The sequence below is a fragment of the Parus major genome, chromosome 1 (assembly GCF_001522545.3).
Source record: "Parus major isolate Abel chromosome 1, Parus_major1.1, whole genome shotgun sequence".
Lineage (NCBI taxonomy): Eukaryota > Metazoa > Chordata > Aves > Passeriformes > Paridae > Parus > Parus major.
In genome coordinates, this window is record NC_031768.1 from 19038203 (window position 1) to 19060098 (window position 21896).

Below are 21896 nucleotides of genomic sequence, written 5' to 3' on the forward strand. Positions count from 1 at the left end.
GTTTTATTTATATCCATTTTTTTCTGTCGTCCTCTGTTTCTGAACAAATAGCAACAACTTCAGCTATTGAAAATTGTCATACTACAGCTGAGGCAGGGTGACTTCTCTGAAGAGCTGGACACTTTCGTGAGTACCTATGTGTAATTATATTAAAGTGAGTGTAACTTCTGAAGGAGGTTGGTATGAGGCAGATTTCCACCCCCTAGTGCAGTAGTTCCTGTAGGAGATCCCAGGGGATCTGGAGAACAAAGAGTGTGTCTAAGACGATCAACTAAAACTCATCCACAGCCTGTTAGAAGCGTATTGCAATGATACTTTAGTATATAATCCCTCTTATTTCAAAATGCAGGCTTTTGGATTGAGTTTCCCTTGAGTATTCTTTGTGATTATTAATGAGCTATATCAAATAATCTTATTTAGTTCATTAAAGGGCATAATGCAGAGAAGAACTCCTTAGACCCTGTACACCTCAAAATTAATCTGCTCTCCCATATGTTACTGGAATTCTTTGATAGTAAGCTGAAGTGCTGTGATATTTTGATGTGAGCAGAGTTTGATAAAAGTTTAAAAGCAGTATGCAGTGCTGTTACATGTCTGTGGGATGGGGAGTTCTTTGTACAGAAACCGCGTGGGATCCAGCAGGAAGCTCAACCTGGCAGGCAGTTGTTGGTTTTACAAGGATACTGCAGTGAAAACTCTTTGACTTCCTGTGTCTGCTTGCCTTCTTCCTGCAAGAGCTTCATGCTGGCTCTTAAAGTCCACACTCTTGGTTCCTCCTCTTTTCACTAAACACTTTGCTCAATCAATAACAAAAGGTAAAATTCAAAGAGGCTTATGTGGATCTTTGAGTTGACTAATGTATATTTTAATTGCAGTAATAATAATGTTGGTAAGAGGAGCTGTTGTGACTACTTAACGCAGACATATTAAAATAATTGGATTGGGGATGCTTGCTAGATTGCCATTAAAAATTTTAAATAGGAGCAAAGAGCACTGACAGTCAACAAGACAGCCCCTTGGCCATACAGGGAATAAGGGGAGGGGAAGACAAGAAATAGAAGAAGGGGTAAGGAGAGGACATTGGAAAGCTTTTGTGCTCTTAATTTATCTAAAAATAGGTTTTCAGTTGGCCTTTGGGTTTGTTTATATTAGTCTTTCCTTTGGAGACTGTGGATGGAGACGTGTCTTTTCAAATGCTTTGGGAGTAAGGCCTGTCTCCTTGAGCTTGGTTTCTGAAACAGGACTTGGAGCTGTGGTGGCACATTTGGGGAGCTGCTGCGAGCTTCTCCCTGGCCATGCAGCTCCCTCTGAGGTCTGGACAAGACTCTTCCTGCACCCTCTTTTTTAAAGCCTAGTGCAGCATTTTCCAAAATATCAGTAAAGTCCATAGTTCTCTCTGTGCCCTGGTTTCTGCAGGTCAGAACACCTCCAAAGGTGGGAGTTTGTCCTTGTGCTTCAAGGACTGGTGAGGTATGGGCTGTACCTAATGCTGCTTGTCACACCTGGATATGGAGCTGCGCTAGAAATAAAATCTGCACTGTGGTTTTATAAAAACAAAGCTGTAAAGTGGCGTTTTCAGGATATTGCAATGACTCAGAATGTCTGACTGCTTTTAAAAGTCTTTGAGAAAATATAGAGCATACTCTTCTTGGAAATTACAGCAATAGCAGCAGCATGTCAGCGCAAACCCAGCTTTGGTTCCTCCAGGATGGCTTTTCTATTCTCCATCAGTCATTCAGTCTCTGCAGCTCCTTATGATGTTTTCCTTTTCTGGAAAGAGGAATGATGCTGCATGTTCTCTCTTCATCTGTCTCAATGTATGTGCTTTTATTAGAGTCTAATATAACTTGTCAGAGTACTTACATCATCTCTTTCGGAGTCATCAGTTTCTGGGTGATGGATAACACTTAGAAGCAAGAGATAAAAACCCCCAAGTTAAATATATTTAATTGGTTTTTATTTGCTTTCTGCTTTTTAGAGATTGTGAGGCACAGGCAGAGAGTGTCTGGAGCAGATGGGTATGTTGTGGCTACTGGACCAGACAGCAGAGATATAATTAAAGTGCCTTTTTTGCATGTGCAACTTGCAACCACTTCTCTATTTTCACAGGTCTTAGGATCATATGAAGTGTAAATTTAATAGAGGTTGTTGTACTTCTCTTATTTATTTCTATTTTTGAGTGAGCTGTTTCATCTGAACCTAGTGCATGTAACATTGTTTTACTGTGGATGCTCAGTCTATCTCTCAGGCTCCGTGGTAGAGTTCAAAAAAGAATACAGGAAAGCCTAAACTAGTCAATTACTTTTCCATTACTTTTCATGGAAATGCAAAGATCCAGTATGATTTTATTCACAATATCTCTGCTGTGTCTCCTAGAAGCTATTCTGCAGTGACCAATTGGTCATTGGTGTAACAAGAGGTCAGCCAGAGGAATTCCCAATGCCTCCTAATTTGGTTCTCTTAATCCTGCACCTCTCCAGAGTGTGAGTGAGTCCTTGAAATTTTGCAGTTAAGAAACAAACTAAAAGTCCCATACTCCTTTTCAGTGAATGACAAAGTTACAATCTCAGAAGCATGTAATTTTTCCGTTAGAGTTTATGCCAAGCTCAATGCAAAATTTTAAGATTAATATTTTTGAGTGCTCTGGGAAAAAAATTAATCCAAATAACAAAACAAATATTATTTTTTTTCCAGTTTGTTGCTGATAGGGTATATTTTATATAACCTCTCCATATAAGCTGTGAACATTTTGTGTTATAACATTTAATTCTGATAGCCTGTTTTTAAATATAAAGCATTACTGAAAAAAGTAGTTTGAAATGGGAAAAATAACTCCCTAGATGTGCTGGTAGCTAATAGAAATTGTACACAAATAACTTCAACTATACAGTGTAGACAGTGTGCCCCAAAACACCCTGGATTTTTTTTGCAAAGTACTTCTAGTGTATAGTGAATAACCTGAAGAATCCAGGTTCAAAACAGAATTCAGTTTCTAAGAAGGAAACTCTGTCAACCTCTATTTCCAATAAATATGAATTTGTACCTATGGTTCCAATATTGTTTCACTTTTTTAAGATCTAAGATAAAGGGAAAAAAAAACCATCTCTGGAACTCAGAAGTAAAAGAGGGACAGGATATCTCAGTACTTCACAGACATTAAGTTTTATCTTTATGCAGACCACCAAGAAAGGTTGGTGAATTTTAGATTCTTTGTTTGCAGGGCAGCTGCTGTGCAGAGCTGGAAATGGGAGTTTCTTCATCTCATGGTTTGAGTGGGCCAGGCTCAAGAAGGAGCAAAACCCCATTTCCAGTTACATAAATAGCAGAGTTTTGCTCGTTAAGGAAACTCAAAGAATATTGGCACAATATGTGGTCTAAAGAAACCTATTTTTGAGGAAAGATTGCAAGGACTACATATGTATAGCATATTTATGAGAGGACTATCAGGACACTGCTCTTTGGCTGCAGCATCTCGACAGTGACAGTGCTTTGCTGAGGTTATTCAGCTCTCTCTGCAGATAAGACAGCTTTTTTGCCTTGGAAATCTTGTGTGGTTTGATGCCTAATGTGCAGCACACCAGCTGGTCTTGGCACCTCTCAGCCCTGGGCAGCAGTGTGGAAAAAGGCTGGAAATGGAGGTGAGGAGCTGCATAATTTGAGGATTTGACATCAGATCTAAGAGGCACTGAAATGCTGAGGCCCCTGCATTGATTTCCCTCGGCTTCCATGAGACTCCAGAATTAGGGACAGCTGATGTCCAAGTTTGGTGCTATCAGGAACCAGGCTAATGGCCAAGATGTCAACCCAGGAGTGACTGAGTTTCTGAGCTGGGGCTTTCATACCCTGGCTGGTGGGCAGCTCTTCAGCCTGCTGATTTAGAGGTGGACAAAACATCTGGGCAAATATTTGGAGGAAAAAACAATTCCAAAAAGTTATGCTACATGATCTCTCTTGCCTCTGCCATGAACTCCAGCCTGTGGCTCTGTGTGCAATCTGATGAAGCGCTAGGCCGTGCCAGCCGACAAACAAACTTGTCACTCTGAAGAATGACTTGGTGAAAAGCCACACAGGGCAGAGCTGCCATCAGAATAATTGGTGATTCACTGTTTGTTTCTCACAAATTTCCTACGCTCTCTGCCCACGCACTATAGATGACAGCATTCTGTATGGGGACTGTGGACGTGACAGACATTATTTATGAAGCAGCGCCTTTATCAAAGATTTTTTTCCCCTAGCAGACTGAGTAAAATTCTCAGTCTCTGTGTTGTTGTTGTCAAAATTATGTTACAAATATAGCTGTCCTGCCTGAGTAAGTTTTCAAAGGTGTTTTACAAAGCTCTGTACGAAAAGGTCAGGCAGAAGCTGCTGAGAGCTCCCTGCTGTGCTCTAAGGTGCCTGGCAGCTGTGTGCAGTGCTCTGCTGCTCCTGATAGAGAGAGAGCTGGGGCAGTTGCAGTTGGTTCTGAGCTTGCACATCCCCAGGTTGAAGGATTTTTGGGAGGAGATCTGGCCCTTCCTCACAGCTCCTTGCACTATCTCAGCACATTTCTGGAGTAAGGAGCAGGGAACCCAGTTACAACTTGTCTGTGTGACTGAGTTTTTCCTTGAGCCAGACTCTCAGCTTGCTTCAAAGCAGAGAAAGGAAAAGATAATTTTTCCTCTTTAAGATTCATGACATCTGGCAGCAAAAGGTGTCCTGGGAGTCGCAGCTGCTCCAGCTGGGCTCACTCTCAGCTGCTTATTACGCAGCGGCAGGTCAACAGCGTTATTCTTAATTTATTTTATGATACAGCATGTCTGGATCTGCATCCTTAATTCAAGCCTGGTTTGATCAAATACTAAAGAACACTGAAGACAAAAGAGAGCTCAGTTAATGGGTAAGGAAACCGAATAATCTTGTATGTCATGGGATAGAGGTAAGTGTGATGGAGAACATTGTCTGAATGTGGTGTACATGGTGACATCGAGTTTAATGTTTTTGGGCTTTAGGTGGGCTTGAAGAGAAGTGAACATCTTTGATTCAGTGGGGAAAAAAGCTGGCACTACCAAGCACCCACCAGGCTCTGGAAATCCATCAGCAAACTGAGAGCCCTCAAATAGTACTTGTTTTCAGACCAGTTTCATGTTTTCATTAAAGATTGAGAGTAATGGAACTATGGAATGAGAAGTGATATTAACATTTGGAAACCAAACTGTATAATTAGGCTGATTTGTGTTTGAGTGGCTTATTCAGGTGGTTTGCTGTGGAGTCTGTGGTGACATGTTTATAGTTTTTTGTATGCTCTGTGTATGAAGGGCACGTAACCCAGGCAGCTGTGAGCAAAATAAGCTGAAGGTAAAGGGGTTTTGAACGCTGATGGCATGACAGCTGCTGCTGCAAAGGTTCCTTTTGGCAAATAACAGTTTCTGTAAGCATCAGGTTTTATGGCCATGGTAGTGTTACTGTTGCATTTTTTAAATTTGAGTTAACTGCATAGGAGAAAGTAGAGACTCAGAGCTGTTCATCATCTGGCTCAGTCTGTGAGGAGCTTGTAACTCTAGCAATTGTTTCTGTTTTTCATAACAGTGGGAACTTTATGGCTATTTTCCCCCTTTTCTGTCCAAAGTAAATGTGCTGTTTAAAAACAAAGAAAGAAGTGACTGAATGTCTGGTGGGCACAGTTTGAACTTGGGGTCCTTCAAGTTGGAGGGGCAGTTTAGAAAATACACATTTTTCCTTAAAACTGATGTTGCAGCACAGTGTTTTTATTTGTGTGGATCCATTTTACATGTATTACTTTAGAAGTCACATTTTTAACAAGTCTCCATGTTAATAGACAGAGGTGAGCTTCAAGGTGCTCCTTAGTGATTTTTCCAGGTATGTACAGAGATCCATCAGTCTGACTCATAGCTATATATCCATTCATAGCTGTTTGTACAGTTTCAGTATAGTTGGTTTCTTAAAAATAATATTTAAACTCTGTTTGTTATTGAACTTAATGGTAAATCAGCAGAGTCATGTGTGCACACAGTAATTTTTTGTAAGAAATGCCAAAATAGTGCTTTGCATTAGCCTAATGTAATGTCCTGCACAGGAATCACATTGTGCTTCATTGCATAGAAAGAAAAGGAAAAATAATTGCATAGATGAAAAGTATTCATAATGTTAAGGAGTGCAAAGCTGCCTCTTTGTACTCACAATATTTTTCCTTGTTATTGGACTTCATATATTTTCTGAACTTTTCCATAGATAATTGGCTTTGTGGGGTCTTTAGGAAAGAGAATCAGCAAAACAGCTGCTGGTGTGGGTGGAATTTGATATCCCAGATCTTATAAAAACCCCAACAAACAAAGCAAGAAATGCAGTCCCAATAAACTGGAGTAGATTTGCAGAACATTGTAACTCACTCAGTGCTGCAGATTTGTCCCGAGCTGCATGACATCAGTGTGTAGCACAGGGTAGTGTTTGCAGACGTGGACATGGTGTGAGAGTGAAAAAACTGAATTGTAGAGTGATTATGTAGCAAAAGAAGTGAAAACGCCTATTCTGTAATGGCTAATTGCTTCCTTGTTGCATGTTTGAAATGTGCTTGTCCCTGCCTTCTAGAACTCCTGTGTCACTTACACTGCAGCACTGCTGTCTGGTGATAAAAACTCATGACTCAAAGAAAACTTCCTTAAAAAAAGAAAATGGCTCCTACAACCTTTTTTCAGCCTTTATGTCAGCCAGTTTATGAAGAAGAGAATGTGCATGAGGAAGCACACATGGCCACAGTACAGTTGGTGGGTGGTCACTGTTAGAGATGTCCAGGTCAGCTCTGAGGGTAATCAGAGTAATGAGTTTGCAGATGGCTCTGGAGGGGGCTGGCAATCTCTGCTGAGGTTCAGCATAGTAGGGGGGTAGATACTGGAGTAGACAATGGCTCCTGAGTAGGGCAGTTGTCTGGGATGGGGTAAACCTGGATCCATGGGCCAAGCCCAGCAACAGGAGAGTTCAGTAAGACCAAGTGCTGGGTCCTGCACTTTGGCCACAGCAATCCCCCCATGCATCTCTCCAGTCTGGGGGAAGAGTGGCTGGAAAGTGGCCCAGTGGAGGAGGACCTCAGGGTGCTGGTTACCAGTGGCTGAGCATGAGCCAGCAGTGCACAGGGTGCCAAGAAGACCGGTGGTGTCCTGGCCTGTATCAGAAATAGTGTGGCTAGTAGGTCAAGAGAAGTGCTTTTACCCTGTCCTGGGCACTGGTGAGGTCACACCCCAAGTCATATGTCCAGTTCTGGACCTCTCACCACAAGAAACACACTGAGGTGCTGGAGTATGTCCAGAGGAGAGCAGTGGAGCTGAGGAAGGGGCTGGAGCACTGTGAGGAGTGGCTGCAGGAGGTGGGGTTGTTTAGCCTGGAGAAAGAGGAAGGTCAAGGGGAGTCTTACTGCTCTCTGCAACCAGCAGTAGGAGAGGACATACCCTCAAGTTGCACTCTGGCAGGTTCAGGTTGGACATTCTGAATAATTTCTTCACTGGAAGATTTATTAAGCATTGAAATGTGCTGCCCAGGGAGGCAGTGGAGTCACTGTCCCTGGAGTTGTTCAGTAAATGACAATGTGGCACACAGTGCTTGTGGTTTAGTTTGTGTGGTGGTGTCCAGTCAAAGGCTGGACATTAGGATCTCAGAGAGATTTTCCAACCTAAATGATTTTGTGATTGTGTAAAAGTCTGGTTCAAACTTTTGCTCCAGGTCAGGTAGTACAGACTTAGTGTTTTAGCTGAGTAACTGAGAGCTGTCACTTTACTCTCCAAATGTAAGTATTTAGAGATGTCTTGCAATTTGTTCCTATCAAATAAATCACACCCAGCCTCAGTCTCCCCTAAAAGAAGAAAATAATGCCCTAGAATTGTTTTCCAGCCAGATCTGGTATGTAGGTAGTTGCATGACTGTTTTCCTCTGTGCAACAGACCTCATTTTTCTTTCTGTTAGTTGTGCAAGTTTATAGAAAAGACTGGTATGAACCACTTGAAACAGTAAGAGTAGGGGTTTGTATTGAATTAAAGACTCTACTGTTAGTCAGATCTTAGTTCTTTGAATTATATAATTATTTGATTTTAACTTCATTATGAGGTTCTGACAGTGTCCTTGTCAGATCATGTAATCTGCATGAGTCTTAAAAGCTCAAAATACAGGAAGTAAACTAAAGTACTCAAATACATATTTTTAGCTTTGTGTACAATACTTAGGCAGATACAATTTTTGCAGGCTTGGAAATTACAGTGTGTTCTCTTTCACATGCATTCTCTCTTTTAAATCGAAGGTAATTTCCTTCCTTCTAAAACATTGCAGTTTTTTCTTTTATATGGAACATAATACAAATAGATGCCACTCCTAATTGTTCAAAGCATTGGCTGTGGTCAGACTGATACTTGTGATTGGCTGCAGAAAAGGTTGGCTTTTGTGCTGTTCAGGCAGAGATCCTCATTGTTTCACCAGGATATTTTGTACTGCTTCAGGATCATATATCCAGATAGGACATATAATTATATTTTTTTCATTCAGATTGTTTAAACACAGTTCACATGTAGTTTCAGCCTTACCATTTTGTTTGCTTAACATTAATCTCATTAGGCTTAGGAGAAAGAGCACTATTTCAATAACCATAATCTCATTGGAAGCTTTACATTTAGTAAGGACATAGCTTGAATAGATGGCACTCAGGGAATGAACAAATTACTGTAACCTGCAGTACTGAGCAAGAGTTGTGCTCAGGACAGAGTCCCCCTTTTCCATAATCTGTGGCACAGGAAAGCTCAGAGTATGTGCCAGTCTTCAGTGTATCATAAGCTGTGGTTCTTTGTCTACCTTCACAGGCAGCTGAACACCGAGGACTGTTGGGAGCACATAGGTGTTGCTCACAGGAACTGCAGTGAGGTCTATTTTTAAGGCAGCTTTACCACTAAAAATAACACTTGTGCACCTATTGTATTGGATTTTGGTTCAGCTGCCATTAGTTTGCAGAGTTCATGTTATTCCCAAAGAAGCAGGAGCAAGTTTTAACACTTGGAAAAACATGGCACCAGCCTCTTGAAATGAGTAAATGAACCAACAGAAAGGAAAATAATTCTCTTAGTGAAGCCAGGCTATCCCAGATCTTTTGTGTTGAGATTGATGAAACTTCTGTAGCTTGTTACTGTACTCTCAGTACAGTATTTTCTAATTACTCTAGTTTTTCAGCTTGTTACTTCATGCAGTCATAGTCGTGACAGCACTGCTCGTTACCCTTAACCTGCATCAAAATTTAGAGTATTGCAATATGGCCTAATTCTCTCTTACACATGAAAATACTCAAATATCTGTTTATGTTGAGAATATGTGAACAAAATTTCAGCTGTAATTCTGAAGTTGGATCTGGGCTTTTTAAGGTGTTCTGTCTCTGTTTTGACACCTCTGAAAAGGTATTTGGCCTCTTCTAGTTTAATTGCGGTTCTTCCTGATATGTCTCTTAAGAAATATCAATATCTGCTGAAGTAAGAAATCCAAAAAATATGACCATATATTTTGATGCATTTTAGGGGAGCTTTCTAACTTCAGGAGCTTGATTTTCTGGATCTGTTGAAAAACTTCAGTACAGAGTCTGTATGTTAGGGATGAATATTTTGCTGGGCAATAACTTTGTACATCATTCAGGTTTATTAATGTCAGAAAATGAATCAAATACACCTCCATTACACATCAGCTTTTTGTAAGAGAATATTTTTTTAAATACTATAAACATTAAATAATGTCCTGAGGCATTTAGAAATCTTGGAAAGGTTGATCCGGAAATATTTTCCTTTTATTTTAACAATTTTAATACTGCTGTGAAAGCATGCTCATTGTTCTGCTCTCTGTTTATCCTTAGACTAAAGTTAGGTTTTACTCTGATAAATGGAAATCAACCCTGTAATAGTTTGAAAAGTGTATCTTTACCAGGGCATGGGTTCATGCCTTCTTGCTAGATGAACTATTTCTGTTGTGGGTGTGAATTCTCTCTTCCCTGAGTGGAATACCAGCTTTCCAGTGTTCCCACAGGGGTTGTCTTGCAGTACTGGTCCTGAATGCATGGATTTCCAGCCTTGGGAATCAGAAAGGATGTGAGGAAGTCTCTTTTTTTGGCAATGTAGTGGTTATATTAATTGCCGTTAAGTAATTTTGATATCTCAACCAGTGTTTTGTAAAATGTCTGACAAATATTTCTGACAAAACTAGGCTTAAATACAATATAGCGTGAGATAAGGCAACTTCAGTGCAAGGCTTCAAACTAACACAGAATCATCTGGACTGTACTTAGTTTCTTCCTAATGGAGAGAGACATCATATTAATAATTTTGCCACTGACGTCAAGGGGAACAGGATGTCACCCTAGATAACAACCTCAGTGAAGTCAGTCTTTCTTAATGAAGATTAATTGTTGGGGCCCCATCCTTTGTACATCCATGTTTAGATATCTTCCTCTGAATGCTTTGATGTCACACAGCAAGTCTTGTGCTTCTTTGTATGGTTGTTGGGGTGGCATTTCATTCATCTGACAGAATTCTTTTGCAGCAATAGCAGACACTTGGGAGCAGCTGTGTGATCCCAGAGCATCCTAGGTTGCAGTAGTTTGTTATTCCTGCTGGAAACCAGTCTCTGCTGCCTGTAATGTACTGAGCTGGCTATGGAAGAGCATCTGAAATGAGGGTGGCAGAGAGTTGGCCTGTAGCACACTTGTACCATCCACTGCTTTCTAACCCTTTGTTAATTGGCAGGTGGTTATCTAGGATGGCACTAGGAATGGAGTTTCCCTGTCCTGGACATTGGTGACTTAACTGGTGACCTAACAGTCCTTAACTGCATGTAATGCTTAAAAGGCTACTTAAATTAGTTTTCCCCTTCTCCTTCATTCTCATCCTGTCCAGGAACAGTGTTCTGTACATTGATTCAATAGGACAGAGTATGTAGCTATACTGAAGGCACTGACTTTTACATCAGAACTGGTTTTTTGTTCTTACTAACAGTAACACCATGGAAATGAAGAAAGAGGGATTACCTGTACCAAAAGCCAAATTGTGAGAGTTTATGCCTGAGGAGTCTGGAAATAATTGTAGAGAGAGTTGAAATAAAAGACCAGGGGAAGCAAAAGGTTGTAAAGTGGCATTAATACATGGTTTCATGAAGCTTAAATAAGTAATTAAACAGAATCAAGACATTCTAATGCTATGTTTGCCATGCTGTTTGCAATATAATCTTTGTGCAAAACCACTGAGTACTTTAACAGTGGACATCTACCTAAAACACTATAGCTAAATCTTGCTGGGATAGAAAAAAGTAGACATAATTGGTTTTGATCTTAGTGGTTTCAAATGGATTTGAGCAAAAAACTACTGAAAAGTAGACAAATAATCTGATAATGGTGTTCACCTAAATGAGTGCAGACCAAAGTCATTACAACAGCAATAAGATATAAAAATGGTACTCTCCATCTTGCATTAAATTCTTTTTTTATAAAATTGTGATGTGTGAAGGTTCTTATTTCCCAACCTGTGCACCATCCACATAACTCATTAAGGCTTGAAACTCCACAGAAGTCAAGGTTTATCACTGCTCATAGATTGGCATCTACATTCAGCATTCCATGCAGTTTTCAACCAGTTTCTGTATCGTATGAAAGACAGAAGAATGAGGTTTTTCTAAAAGACATCAGCAAGATTTCCTGTTGGAGGCTTCGGGGAAAGAGAACAACCACACAAGAATAGCTTAGACATGCTTAAGAGTAATTTAAGTGCAGAGTTACTTAAGTCAGGATGTACCACTTAATGTTTATTTTGGAGCTACCAAACATCCAACCTATTAGGAAAATACTTGACAGAATATCAGAAAAGCTGCAGTCTGCATCTTATTAAAAATGTGCTTACGATTGGGCTTATGACTGTGGACAAAAAGTACAGGGAAAATGGACAGATTCAGATTCTTCAGAGGCAAAAGGGGCAGTTTCCCAGTCATCATCATCTTTGCTGAGTCATCTGTTATTTTAGGTAGTTACCTGGTAACTGCTAAGTGAACTGCTCGGTTGAGTGGAGGAAAGATGTTAGATGGTAATGGGAGTGCCAGAGAGAAAATGCAGCTGAAGTTGCAGACTTGAGAGGAAAAATACATGACTGGTTTGTGGAAGAAACCAGAGAAGGCTTTTAGTCTAGGTTATGGTTTCATAAAATTCTTCAATGAAAACAGCTGTGCAGTTATCAGTTTATGTCCTGTCAGGCTGATCACTTTGTCCCAGAACAGTACTTCTGTTTACACTCTTCTGTTTGTGTGTTGCCTTTTTTTCCTGCTTGGTGATGGAGTCATTTGCAGAGCATATTCAGACCTACAGCCCTATAATCTAAATAATAGAGAGCAACCTTTGTACTGTGTCTGAACACATACAGGTGTGAACTTCAGAAAACAAACACGTCATTCTGACTTGTTGCTTAAAGATCTTCTGCTCCTTGTAAGCTTCCACCTAGGTCAGGCTGATGTTGAATTAGGCTGGTGAAATGTTGCCTCTCATATGGAGAAACAGAAAATATTCTTCGTGTCCGTGCTTTTCCTCCTTTGGTTGCCCCACAGACTGCAGAATAGCTTCAGGCAGATGTAATTACACCAGCACCCATTCTTCAAGGGAGCTTGACTTTTCTGGACCTCTCCCAAGCCTGGATGATTTTGCAATAATTTACAGGCTGTTTGTATAACTGTGCAGTGCTTTGGGAGGAAGATGAGGCCTTTAATTTATCTTGTGTTTTGTAAAACATAGGAGTATTTGAATAGATTAAATTCTCAAATACTGTGTTTTGACTCATAGAAGACAGTGATATATAAGTGATATATATTTGCAAAATGGAACAGAATTTTTCAAGGAAATGTTTCTTGAGCCTTTAAAGATTAGGAGATTTCATTGGCCCTACCTACCACATGGTTTTCCAAAAATATTTTAGTTTATTAGTCATGTGTTCCATTAACATAATAAAAACCTATGTTAATGTGACCTAGCAGAGATTTTATCAAACCCATCAAGTGTTGAAAAGGAATGTCTTCTTTGGTGCACAGCAATTGGGCAGTGTGATTGCACTCTTTAATCTCAGCAACCTGTTGTGGTGCAAGGTGCAGATGTTGAAAATGACTGTTTTTAGCTAGAGTGAGCACCAGGAACATATGGGGACCTTGCAAACTGGCAGAATAAAAACCTGGTTGAAAGGAACAAGTCTCATAATCTTGTTTGGTGCTTTTACCTTTGTGTTGGTTTCAAATAATTTAATTTCTACAACAAAAATACAACATAGAATCATTTAGGCCCGAAAAGACTAAGATCATCAAATCCAGCACCCAGCACTGCCAAGTCCACCACTAAACCATAAACCATATCCATATGAACCACCTCCGCACATCTTTTAAATACTTCCAGGGATTGTGATTGTACCACTTGCATGGGTGGAAGGGTGGGACCTTCCATGCCTAGGCAGTGCTGAGTTGGGTGCTCTGCTCATACAAAGCAGCCCAGCTCTGTGCAGAGCTTTGCTGGAGTCCCCAGAGCAGAACCTCAGTGTGGGCTGTACCACAGCTTGCAAGCCCAGTCTCCGAGATCACCTGCTCTAGCAGGGCTGATGTTGGAGTTGGGCTTTGCAGGACAACAGCTCACTGCTTGCACTTCCAGAGTCACCTCAGAGATAAGGCTGAGGATGAGGAGTTACTCCCAGGGTTAAAAATTGCCAAGGGAAAAACAATCTGAATAGAAGGAATAATTCACGTGTTCATGCAGAATTCAGTTAAGGAACTTTTGCCTAATTTGTAGTAATTCCTAAAAGTCCCATGCTTCACTTGGTTTTTGTGGTCTACAGGAAGCAGGACATGTATTCTGTTACCTTAACATTTTCTAAGGCATATAATTTTTGCTTCCCATTACTGTTTAGTATTAAGGGTTAGGATTTCAAATTTTTTATGGTAGACATATCAGTGATATTTTTGCTTATGAAAATGCTCAGGATGGAGAAATAGCTAAGATAAGATACCCCTAAACTCCACCATAAAAACCTCTATTTCTCTTTCTGTACCATTTTCACTGTAGAATACTTTATATATGTTCATGAGGATTGAATGGCATACTTCTGTGCTTGTAAAGTTTCTTTTGCATTATCAGGGTTGGAAAGGAATTAGTATTGTTGTATACATTGTCTGACTGTGGATGCTGTTCTTGATGGCTTTTATCTATAAATGACAATAGCTTTTTTAAAAATGTAAATGTTTACTTGCAGTTTTGCAAATAAGGTTTATGTGACTTGCTGGTTTGGTTTTGCTTGAGTTAAGCTACGTAACTTGACTTGTGACACTATGCAAACCTTTAGTTTGAGATTACTAAATCTGGTTAGTCAGATGCCTTCTGGTAAGGCACCAGAAGAACAAGAAGAGATGAAGAGGCAAAAAAATGAATTAACAAATTGCAGTAGTCAAATACTGGGGTAACATGCAGAAGTTTAGCATATGTGGCCCATGTGCATAAAAATACTATAAAGACATTGATCATAGAACAATGATACTTGCATTAAATATATAGAGGTCCGGTTGTTGACACTGAGGTAATGCCTTTGTCTATAAAGATTGCCTAATGACTTATAAAAACTACTCTGGCAAAAAATAAAAATTCCTTGCTGAACCCAGACATATTTCATGAATCACAAGTAATTCCTTTAATCTGTATCGCTAAATGGTGCTGCACGTTTGTTAATGGCTTTTGTCTCATATCTCTATGTGAATACACTCACACAGTCATAGGTGTGCATACATTTATATATGTTTAAATACAAATGTATGTACAGGTTGTATGTGTATGTGTGTATATAAATATACATGTGTGAGCAAAATATATGGAAATGTGCCCAAAGATGTTTACATGCAGCAAGATGCATAACTGCTAAGTAAAGTCAAATTTTACTGATTTTTATATTAAGGAGCTTCAGCCAATAATTTCTAAAGTCAGTGGGAATCCTTTAACTTCAGATGAATGTGCAGAACAGATGAATCATAAGTTTACAGTGGGAAAAATTAGTATGCAGTGAAGGCACAGATGTTAAAATTTAAACTGAAAATGAGAGTGAAGTTTATTAATTGTAAGTCTGCCGTGCTGTGATAAAAGGCAGGTTGGTGGCTTTCTTACAGCCCAGCTGATGTGCATCAGAGTTTTTTCATTATCAGCAGCTGCATCAGGTTGTACTTACTGACAAGATTGACGTTTATTTGTTAACGTGGTTAGAATGAAAAACAAATTCTTCTTTCTCGCCCTGTACTAATCTGTGCTCTTTGATGATGCTTTGATGAATTCTGAAAGTCTTGCTTTAAGTTAATTGTCAGGCTTTAAACTTGTCTTTATGCTCGCTCTTCTTTTGGAGTGATGATTACTTCTCTGGCCCAAGCTGAATACTAGGAGAATAGTTTTTTGTATGGGTTCTCACAGGTGGCATATACAACAGCTAAAGCTTTTGGTTTGCTTTCCAAGTGTAATTGGTACCTTACAGAGATGTAGCATATCTCATACTGTTTTCCTCTATAAATGTTAACAAACAGCTTGTTATTGCAGCTCTTCAAAAACATGGAATATCTTGTCCTTCAGTCGATCGTATTCTAAACACAGCCTCATCATGAGGAGGAGACGAGATGTGTTGGAAAAGGGGCTCTGCCAGTGCACTCTGAGTCTGCTGGAGTCACATTAGCAAGATGTGGGAGATAAGATGGATGTTGTCCATGGACCTTTTGAGGTCTGCTGCTCTGACCAATGGTGCAGGAAAAGAATTAAGTGACAATCAAGTACTGTACAGAGAAAGCAAACTGGGAAAAGCAGACATGGGCATGTTTTTTTCCCCCCTTCCCTGCTTTGTGCTTTTGTTACTGGAATTCTAATGTTTTTGCAACAATACTTGATTAAATGACTTCAGACAGAATTGACTTATTGTTTTGCATGTCTGTATCCCTTTTAAGGAATGCTGTTCTAGGGAAAATAAAGATATTTCAAAGGTTAGATATGTCCAAGAAAATGGTCTTCTGGTGAGAAAAACCTGTGTTGCTTTTCCTAGCAGTAAAAGAGATGGTTCTGTTTATTAAACTGTGCATACCATATGATGCTTCATATTTTTCCATTTGATTTCCTGTAGGGTGATTTCACTTGGAACAGCATGTCAGGGCGCAGTGTTCGGCTGAAGTCAGTTCCCGTTCAAAGCCTCTCAGAGCTGGAGCGTGCTCGGCTGCAGGAAGTGGCTTTTTATCAGTTGCAGCAGGACTGTGACCTGGGCTGTCAGATTACTATCCCCAAAGGTAAGGGCTTGCTAAGCTCTCTCTGTTTAGATTGTTAAGCCACTGATTTCATATCACAGCAGTAAACATTGGATTTTTTTATTCCACAGATACTGTCTTCTATTTCAGTTTTGCTTAACCACAGTCATTATGTAAAAATGATGAGTAAAGTTGTTTGTCTGCTGTGTCCTATTTGGGCCACCTGGGGGTGGGATCATATGATCAAGGGCAGATGTCTACAGGGTAGATAATCTAAATCAGACCTACTCATGCCACAATGACTTGATAATCAGTTGAGAGAAAAATGTTTTTCTTACATTTCCTGATATCCAGAATTAAATATTTATATAGGTCAGGTAGATCTTACCACAGAAATGATTTTTTTTTTCCACTCTGTATAACGTTGTCTGTGAAGGAAGCCAACTGTCACTAGTTCAGATAGACAGTGAAGACATTTATGTTAAATAATATGAGTCCTACCCAAGTTTTCCTAAAGAGAATGTTGCTTATTTCCTAGAAAACAAGTTAATTTTCAGCATAAAACATTGAACTCCTCAGAAACAGAAGATCAAATGGAAAGAAGAAGCTCAGCTATCAGAATCCTGATGCAGGATATGTGCATGTGGTAGACCTGTACTTAGGTTACTGTGGAAGAGATCTAAGCCTGAATAATGATAAAGTTTCTGTTGTTTCCTGTAAGCTGCATATCAAGCATAGCAGAGATAGCTGCTGTGCAATCATCTGCAATTCTGGCTTTCCTGTTTCTTTGCAGTTGTATACTTACATAAGGAATAAAACAGATCACTTAATTCTCACCTTTGACTCTGACCAGAGGTACTATGTGGTAGCATATACACAGTGATACCACAGGAGCAATTTTTTAATGAGTCTAAGTTAAGCAGAAAAAAAATTGTTCAGTCTATGAAAACAATGATGTTCAAAAGAACAAATGTGAAAGAGACAGGCTTTTGTATTCATCTGTTCTTTAGGATCTGCAGAAAACTCCTGCCAAAACCAACAAAGTCCAACTTCACACGTATAGCAAGGCATCAGTTTGTAGTGAGATGGATCTAATCAACTTCTTCAAGCCTCATCAGTTTCTCAGAAAAAAGATTTACCAACAGGAAAACAATTTTATAGGATGTTCATAGGAGGAACTGGAGCCCTAAGGGTAAGGTAATTGCTGCAGTTATCCATTGCAGTAATTCCTGCCAGTGTGGACTGCCAGTGGCTGTTTCTGTGGGAGATGAAGATACACATATGGAGGTGCTACCATAAGGATGTGTGGTAATACCATCCAGGACAATTGACTGTACACATTCATAGAATAGCTTAGTTTGGAAGAGACCTTAAAGGTCATCTAGTCCTACCTCCTGCAGTAAGTGGGGACTTCTTCCACTAGGTGAGGTTGCTCAGAGTCCCATCCAGCCTGGCCTTGAATGTTTTCAGGGATCAGGCATCTACCACCTATCTGGGCAACCTGTTCCGGTGTATCACCACCTTCACTGTAAAATAGCTTTTTGACACCTACTCTAAATCTACCCTCTTTTGTTCTAAAACCATTACCCCTTTTCCTGTTGCAACAGACCCTACTAAAATGTCTGTCCCCATCTTTCTTATAATCCCCCTTTCATTACTAAAAGGCTATGCTAAGATTTCACCAGAGTCTTCTTTCTCTGAGCTGAACAACCTCAATGCTGTCAGTCTGTCTTTGTAGGAGAGATGCTCCAGCCCTCTGATGATTTCTGTGGCCCTCCTCTAGACCTGCTCTAACAGGTCCATGTCCTGCCTATTCTGAGGACCCCAAAACTGTATGCAGCACTCCAGGTGGGCTCTCACCAGAGTGGAGTAGAGGGGCAGAATCCCCTCCCTCGCCCTTCTGGCCACGCTGCTTTGGATGCAGTGTGGGATGTGTTTGGTTTTCTGGACTGCAAAGGCACATAGCTGGCTCATGTCCAGCCTCTCATCCACCAGCATCCCCAATTCCTTCTCAGCAGGGCTGCTCCCAATCCACTCATTTCCAGCCTGTATGGATGCTGGGAGCTGTCCAGGTGCAGGACCTCATGAGGTTTCCATGGAACCAGTCCTCAGGCTTGTCCAGGTCCCTCTGGATGCGACCCACCCCTCAGGTGTGCCAACCACAGCACTCAGTTTGCTGTTGTCAGCCGATGTTCTGAGGCTGTACTCAGTGTCACTGCCTGTGTCACTGCTGGAGACATCACACAGGGGTGGTGCCTGTATGGACCCCTGAGGAGCACCACTTGTCACGTCTCCATCTGGGCACTGAGACATGCTCAGAAACTTTGAGCTTTGAAGACTGAGTCTTGCTTTTGTGTTCTGCTTTCTTGTGTTCTGCTTTTTTGTGTTCTGCTGGGACTTCCATGAAAGGCCAACTATTTGGGGAATCCCAGGTTTGAATCACACACAAGAACTATTTTTATTTTCACAGCATGTATATACATGGGTAAATACAAAATGTGAAATTACTTTTATTTTTAGGTATATTGAGACTGAAAAGTGTAATTGTAAGCATAGAAACTAAATGAGAAAATAATTTTTTGTTAAACATTTAAAAATAAAAGGTATTTCAAAAAGTCAGGAATTCCCAGCTACTGTTTCATCTCTACTGCTGGCCTCCTCATTTCATGTATCTATTGGCTCAGTCTGAATGAGAAATAAATTGGCTATTCAGTTCTGCTCTCCAGTTTGGAAGTACCAGTGAGATAAACAAGAGGCAAATAATTTCACATCTTCATTCTTGCTTTGAATGACCAGGTCATGAAATTTTCTGTATTTTAAGGTATACATCATGAAGGAATAGCCAGCACAATTGAATTTTAAAATGTTGTAATACCATCTATTGAAGGAAGTGAAAGTAGTGGCTAGAATAAAGGTACATTTAGTATTTAACCTTCCATCCTATTTCAAAGCTTGGCACCGGTTTTGACAACAGAAATAAATAATATTTTGAAGTGGGTATTTATAGTAGTAACTCCATCAATCCATCATGCTACATCCGTGCTGGTACTTGGGTAGGGAAATAAGAATCTACCATATTCTGAAATTATAACAGATTGGTTTAGGCCCTATGCAGAGACACTATGAAGTCCACCTCATGTTCCTATCATTTTTAAATGTGTGGAATGAAAATTTATGACTAGAGTTTACAGGCAGCCATCCAGTTAATCGTCACAGTCAAAGATCATGTGTAAACTGGACATTTCAAGTTTTATCCATGTGACACTGGCTTGGGCACTTTGGGCATGCAAGAATGCAAGTACAATAAAATTCCATCACAGCTATTAAGTTAAAACCAGACTCAAGTTAAAAACAGACTGTTAAACATTTTCAGTTTAAAAAACGCAAACCCACAATAGTGATATGTAGAACTACTACAGTCTGAGAGAGATAGAGGAGCTCTGTAGGTCTGGAGAGATCCAGAAAAATGAAAGATGTACTCTACAACTCTCTTCTGTTTCAGAGAATACCATATGAAAATATTCATGAGTAGAGGCAAGTGGAACTATTTATATATTAGAAAATTTAGAAAACTGTGTATAGAGTCAAGACTTTTTTGTGGTTCTTTGGCTGCTTTTCAAAACTTGCTAGAGAATTACATTAGAGCAAGCATATGCCTGCTGGGCATTTGCTTCTTGCAGGCATTTGAATAATTAAATTTACTGGCATAGGTATAGTGAAAAGTAAAGATTCATTGTTCTTGGTTAACAAGTGATTGTGCCAAACATGCTTGTATGGAGGTTAACCAGAGTACAGATGCCTCTGCCGTACCTTTGCAGCCATAGACATGCTGTTACTGGTTGCTTCTTCATAGTCCTTCAGTCCTCCCATTCTCAGAAGGTCCCTTTGTCACAGCTAGTGCAGTTTTCCTCTTGCAGGGCTCATCTGGCTATTCCCACATTGTGTAGGAATGCATAGAATGTGATACCTCATATGTAATCCCTCTCCTTCACTGTATTGTAGCCATTACCATTAATGAATTAATGAAGCACTCCATTACTAGCATTAATGAAGACCATTACTAGCATCTCCTAGTAAAATATACTGTGGTTACAGAGAAGGGACCACCTCCCACAGGAATTTTTTTAACCAGCACATAATTTAAACTATGCTATAATTGCACTGAAGTAGGTGATTAGAATGAATTCAAGTTGATCAAGAGGTACTTGTTTTGCATATCTGATGAAATGTTTCACGTCTGTTTCTTGTTGTCTTGCTTTTCTGCCTTTTATCTTTCAAGTTCTGTAATCATCTCCTATTTTGCTCCCATGTCATTCCCCATTTGCCACCAGAAGCTAGACCAAGAATCATTTATCTTGTCTTGGTTAATGTGTTAAGTTGCAAGAGGATGTAATTTCCAGGCAAAATGTTACACAGTCTCTTTACCAATGCAATTACTCTGTGGAAGATTTTTAATTTGCTGACATTCTGAATGTCACAACAGTACCATTCTGGTGATGCTTGTTTGCTGTTCATGTTTACAATATAGTGTGTTTTTGCTCATTTCAGAGAAGTCAATCTTCTCTTTGAAATAGGAGAAAAAAATGGTGATGAAACTCACTTCAGGTGTGCTTACTTTTTAGTGACATTACGATTCTGTGTATGTCCTTGCACAAAAGCAGTGAAAAAAATGAACCTTTTGCAGAAAGTCTTCATGAGCAAATGCTAACTCAAGTTAGATGGCTTCTGCAGAGTAAAACTGGGATCAAAGCAGCAGAGGAGCTCATTTTCTTCTGTTCATTGGCTCCAGGTATCTCTTGAGCTGAGAGGTTGTTGAATGAAGTTTGATTGGATCAGCTTCCTAAATACCTCATTTATAATTACTCTCTTCACAGTCCTGTCTCACTTCACTGACCCTGTGTTTGGAAGCAGTGATGGGAACTACTAGGGCATTATGAGTTGAGCAAATGGGGAATTAGGGAAATTAAACTCCTAGAGCATCTGCCTGGGTTTTAAAGGTACAATGAGAACCTGTTGGTGAAGGGGACTGAATAGGATTTGGGACTCAGGGGTCATATTTGGGTCTTCTCTTTATTCAAGAAGAGAGAATGACTGCTTGTGTTGTTGCCAGTTCCTGAGAGGATATTGTCTTCTGAGCTTTGTTTGCAGTGGGGCTGGAGGACTTGTGGAGAGAGTAAATGAGCAGAGCACTTGTGCTATGTTGACAGCTGGGGTGGCTGATCTTGAATGTCTCTTCAAACCTTGATGATTCTGTGATGTTTTGGAAGAGAGAAAGTAATTCTTAACTTTACTGCCAAATCTGGTTCTCAGGTTATTCATTTAGTTGTAATGAATATGATGTAAGGGTAGGTTTAGAAGCCTAAACTCAATCATTTAAGGAAAACCCAGTCATTTAAGGAAAGTCATTTTTAAGGGAAACTGATGCTGCTTGGTGATGCTTGCTGGTATATGTTTTTGCATGGGAGCTTGGTGACATGTGATGCTGTGCACATGATGTGAGCATTGGTGTCTTGTACAACTTGTTTAGTAAGGTAAGTTTGGAGAAGCAGGGCTGGAAAAGTTTGTGATTACAGACTGAGAGCTGAGACAACCCTGTCTCTGAAATGGAAGAAAACATG

The 21896-nt window shown here is 39.9% G+C and overlaps 1 protein-coding gene across 6 annotated transcripts in view; it reads left to right on the forward strand.

Moving 5' to 3' along the window:
- The window catches only part of ARHGAP6 (Rho GTPase activating protein 6), a 312873-nt gene that overhangs the window by 236248 nt on the left and 54729 nt on the right, over positions 1–21896 (forward strand). For 5 of the 6 annotated variants that reach the window (XM_015633373.2, XM_015633309.3, XM_015633317.3 and 2 more), the window contains exon 2: positions 16161–16320. In XM_015633373.2, the coding sequence (XP_015488859.1) occupies positions 16182–16320 (139 nt within the window). In that variant the 5' untranslated portion in view covers positions 16161–16181. Of the gene's footprint in view, positions 1–4778; positions 4877–16160; positions 16321–21896 lie in introns of those variants that run through there. The other variant, XM_015633343.3, reaches the window with a different exon arrangement.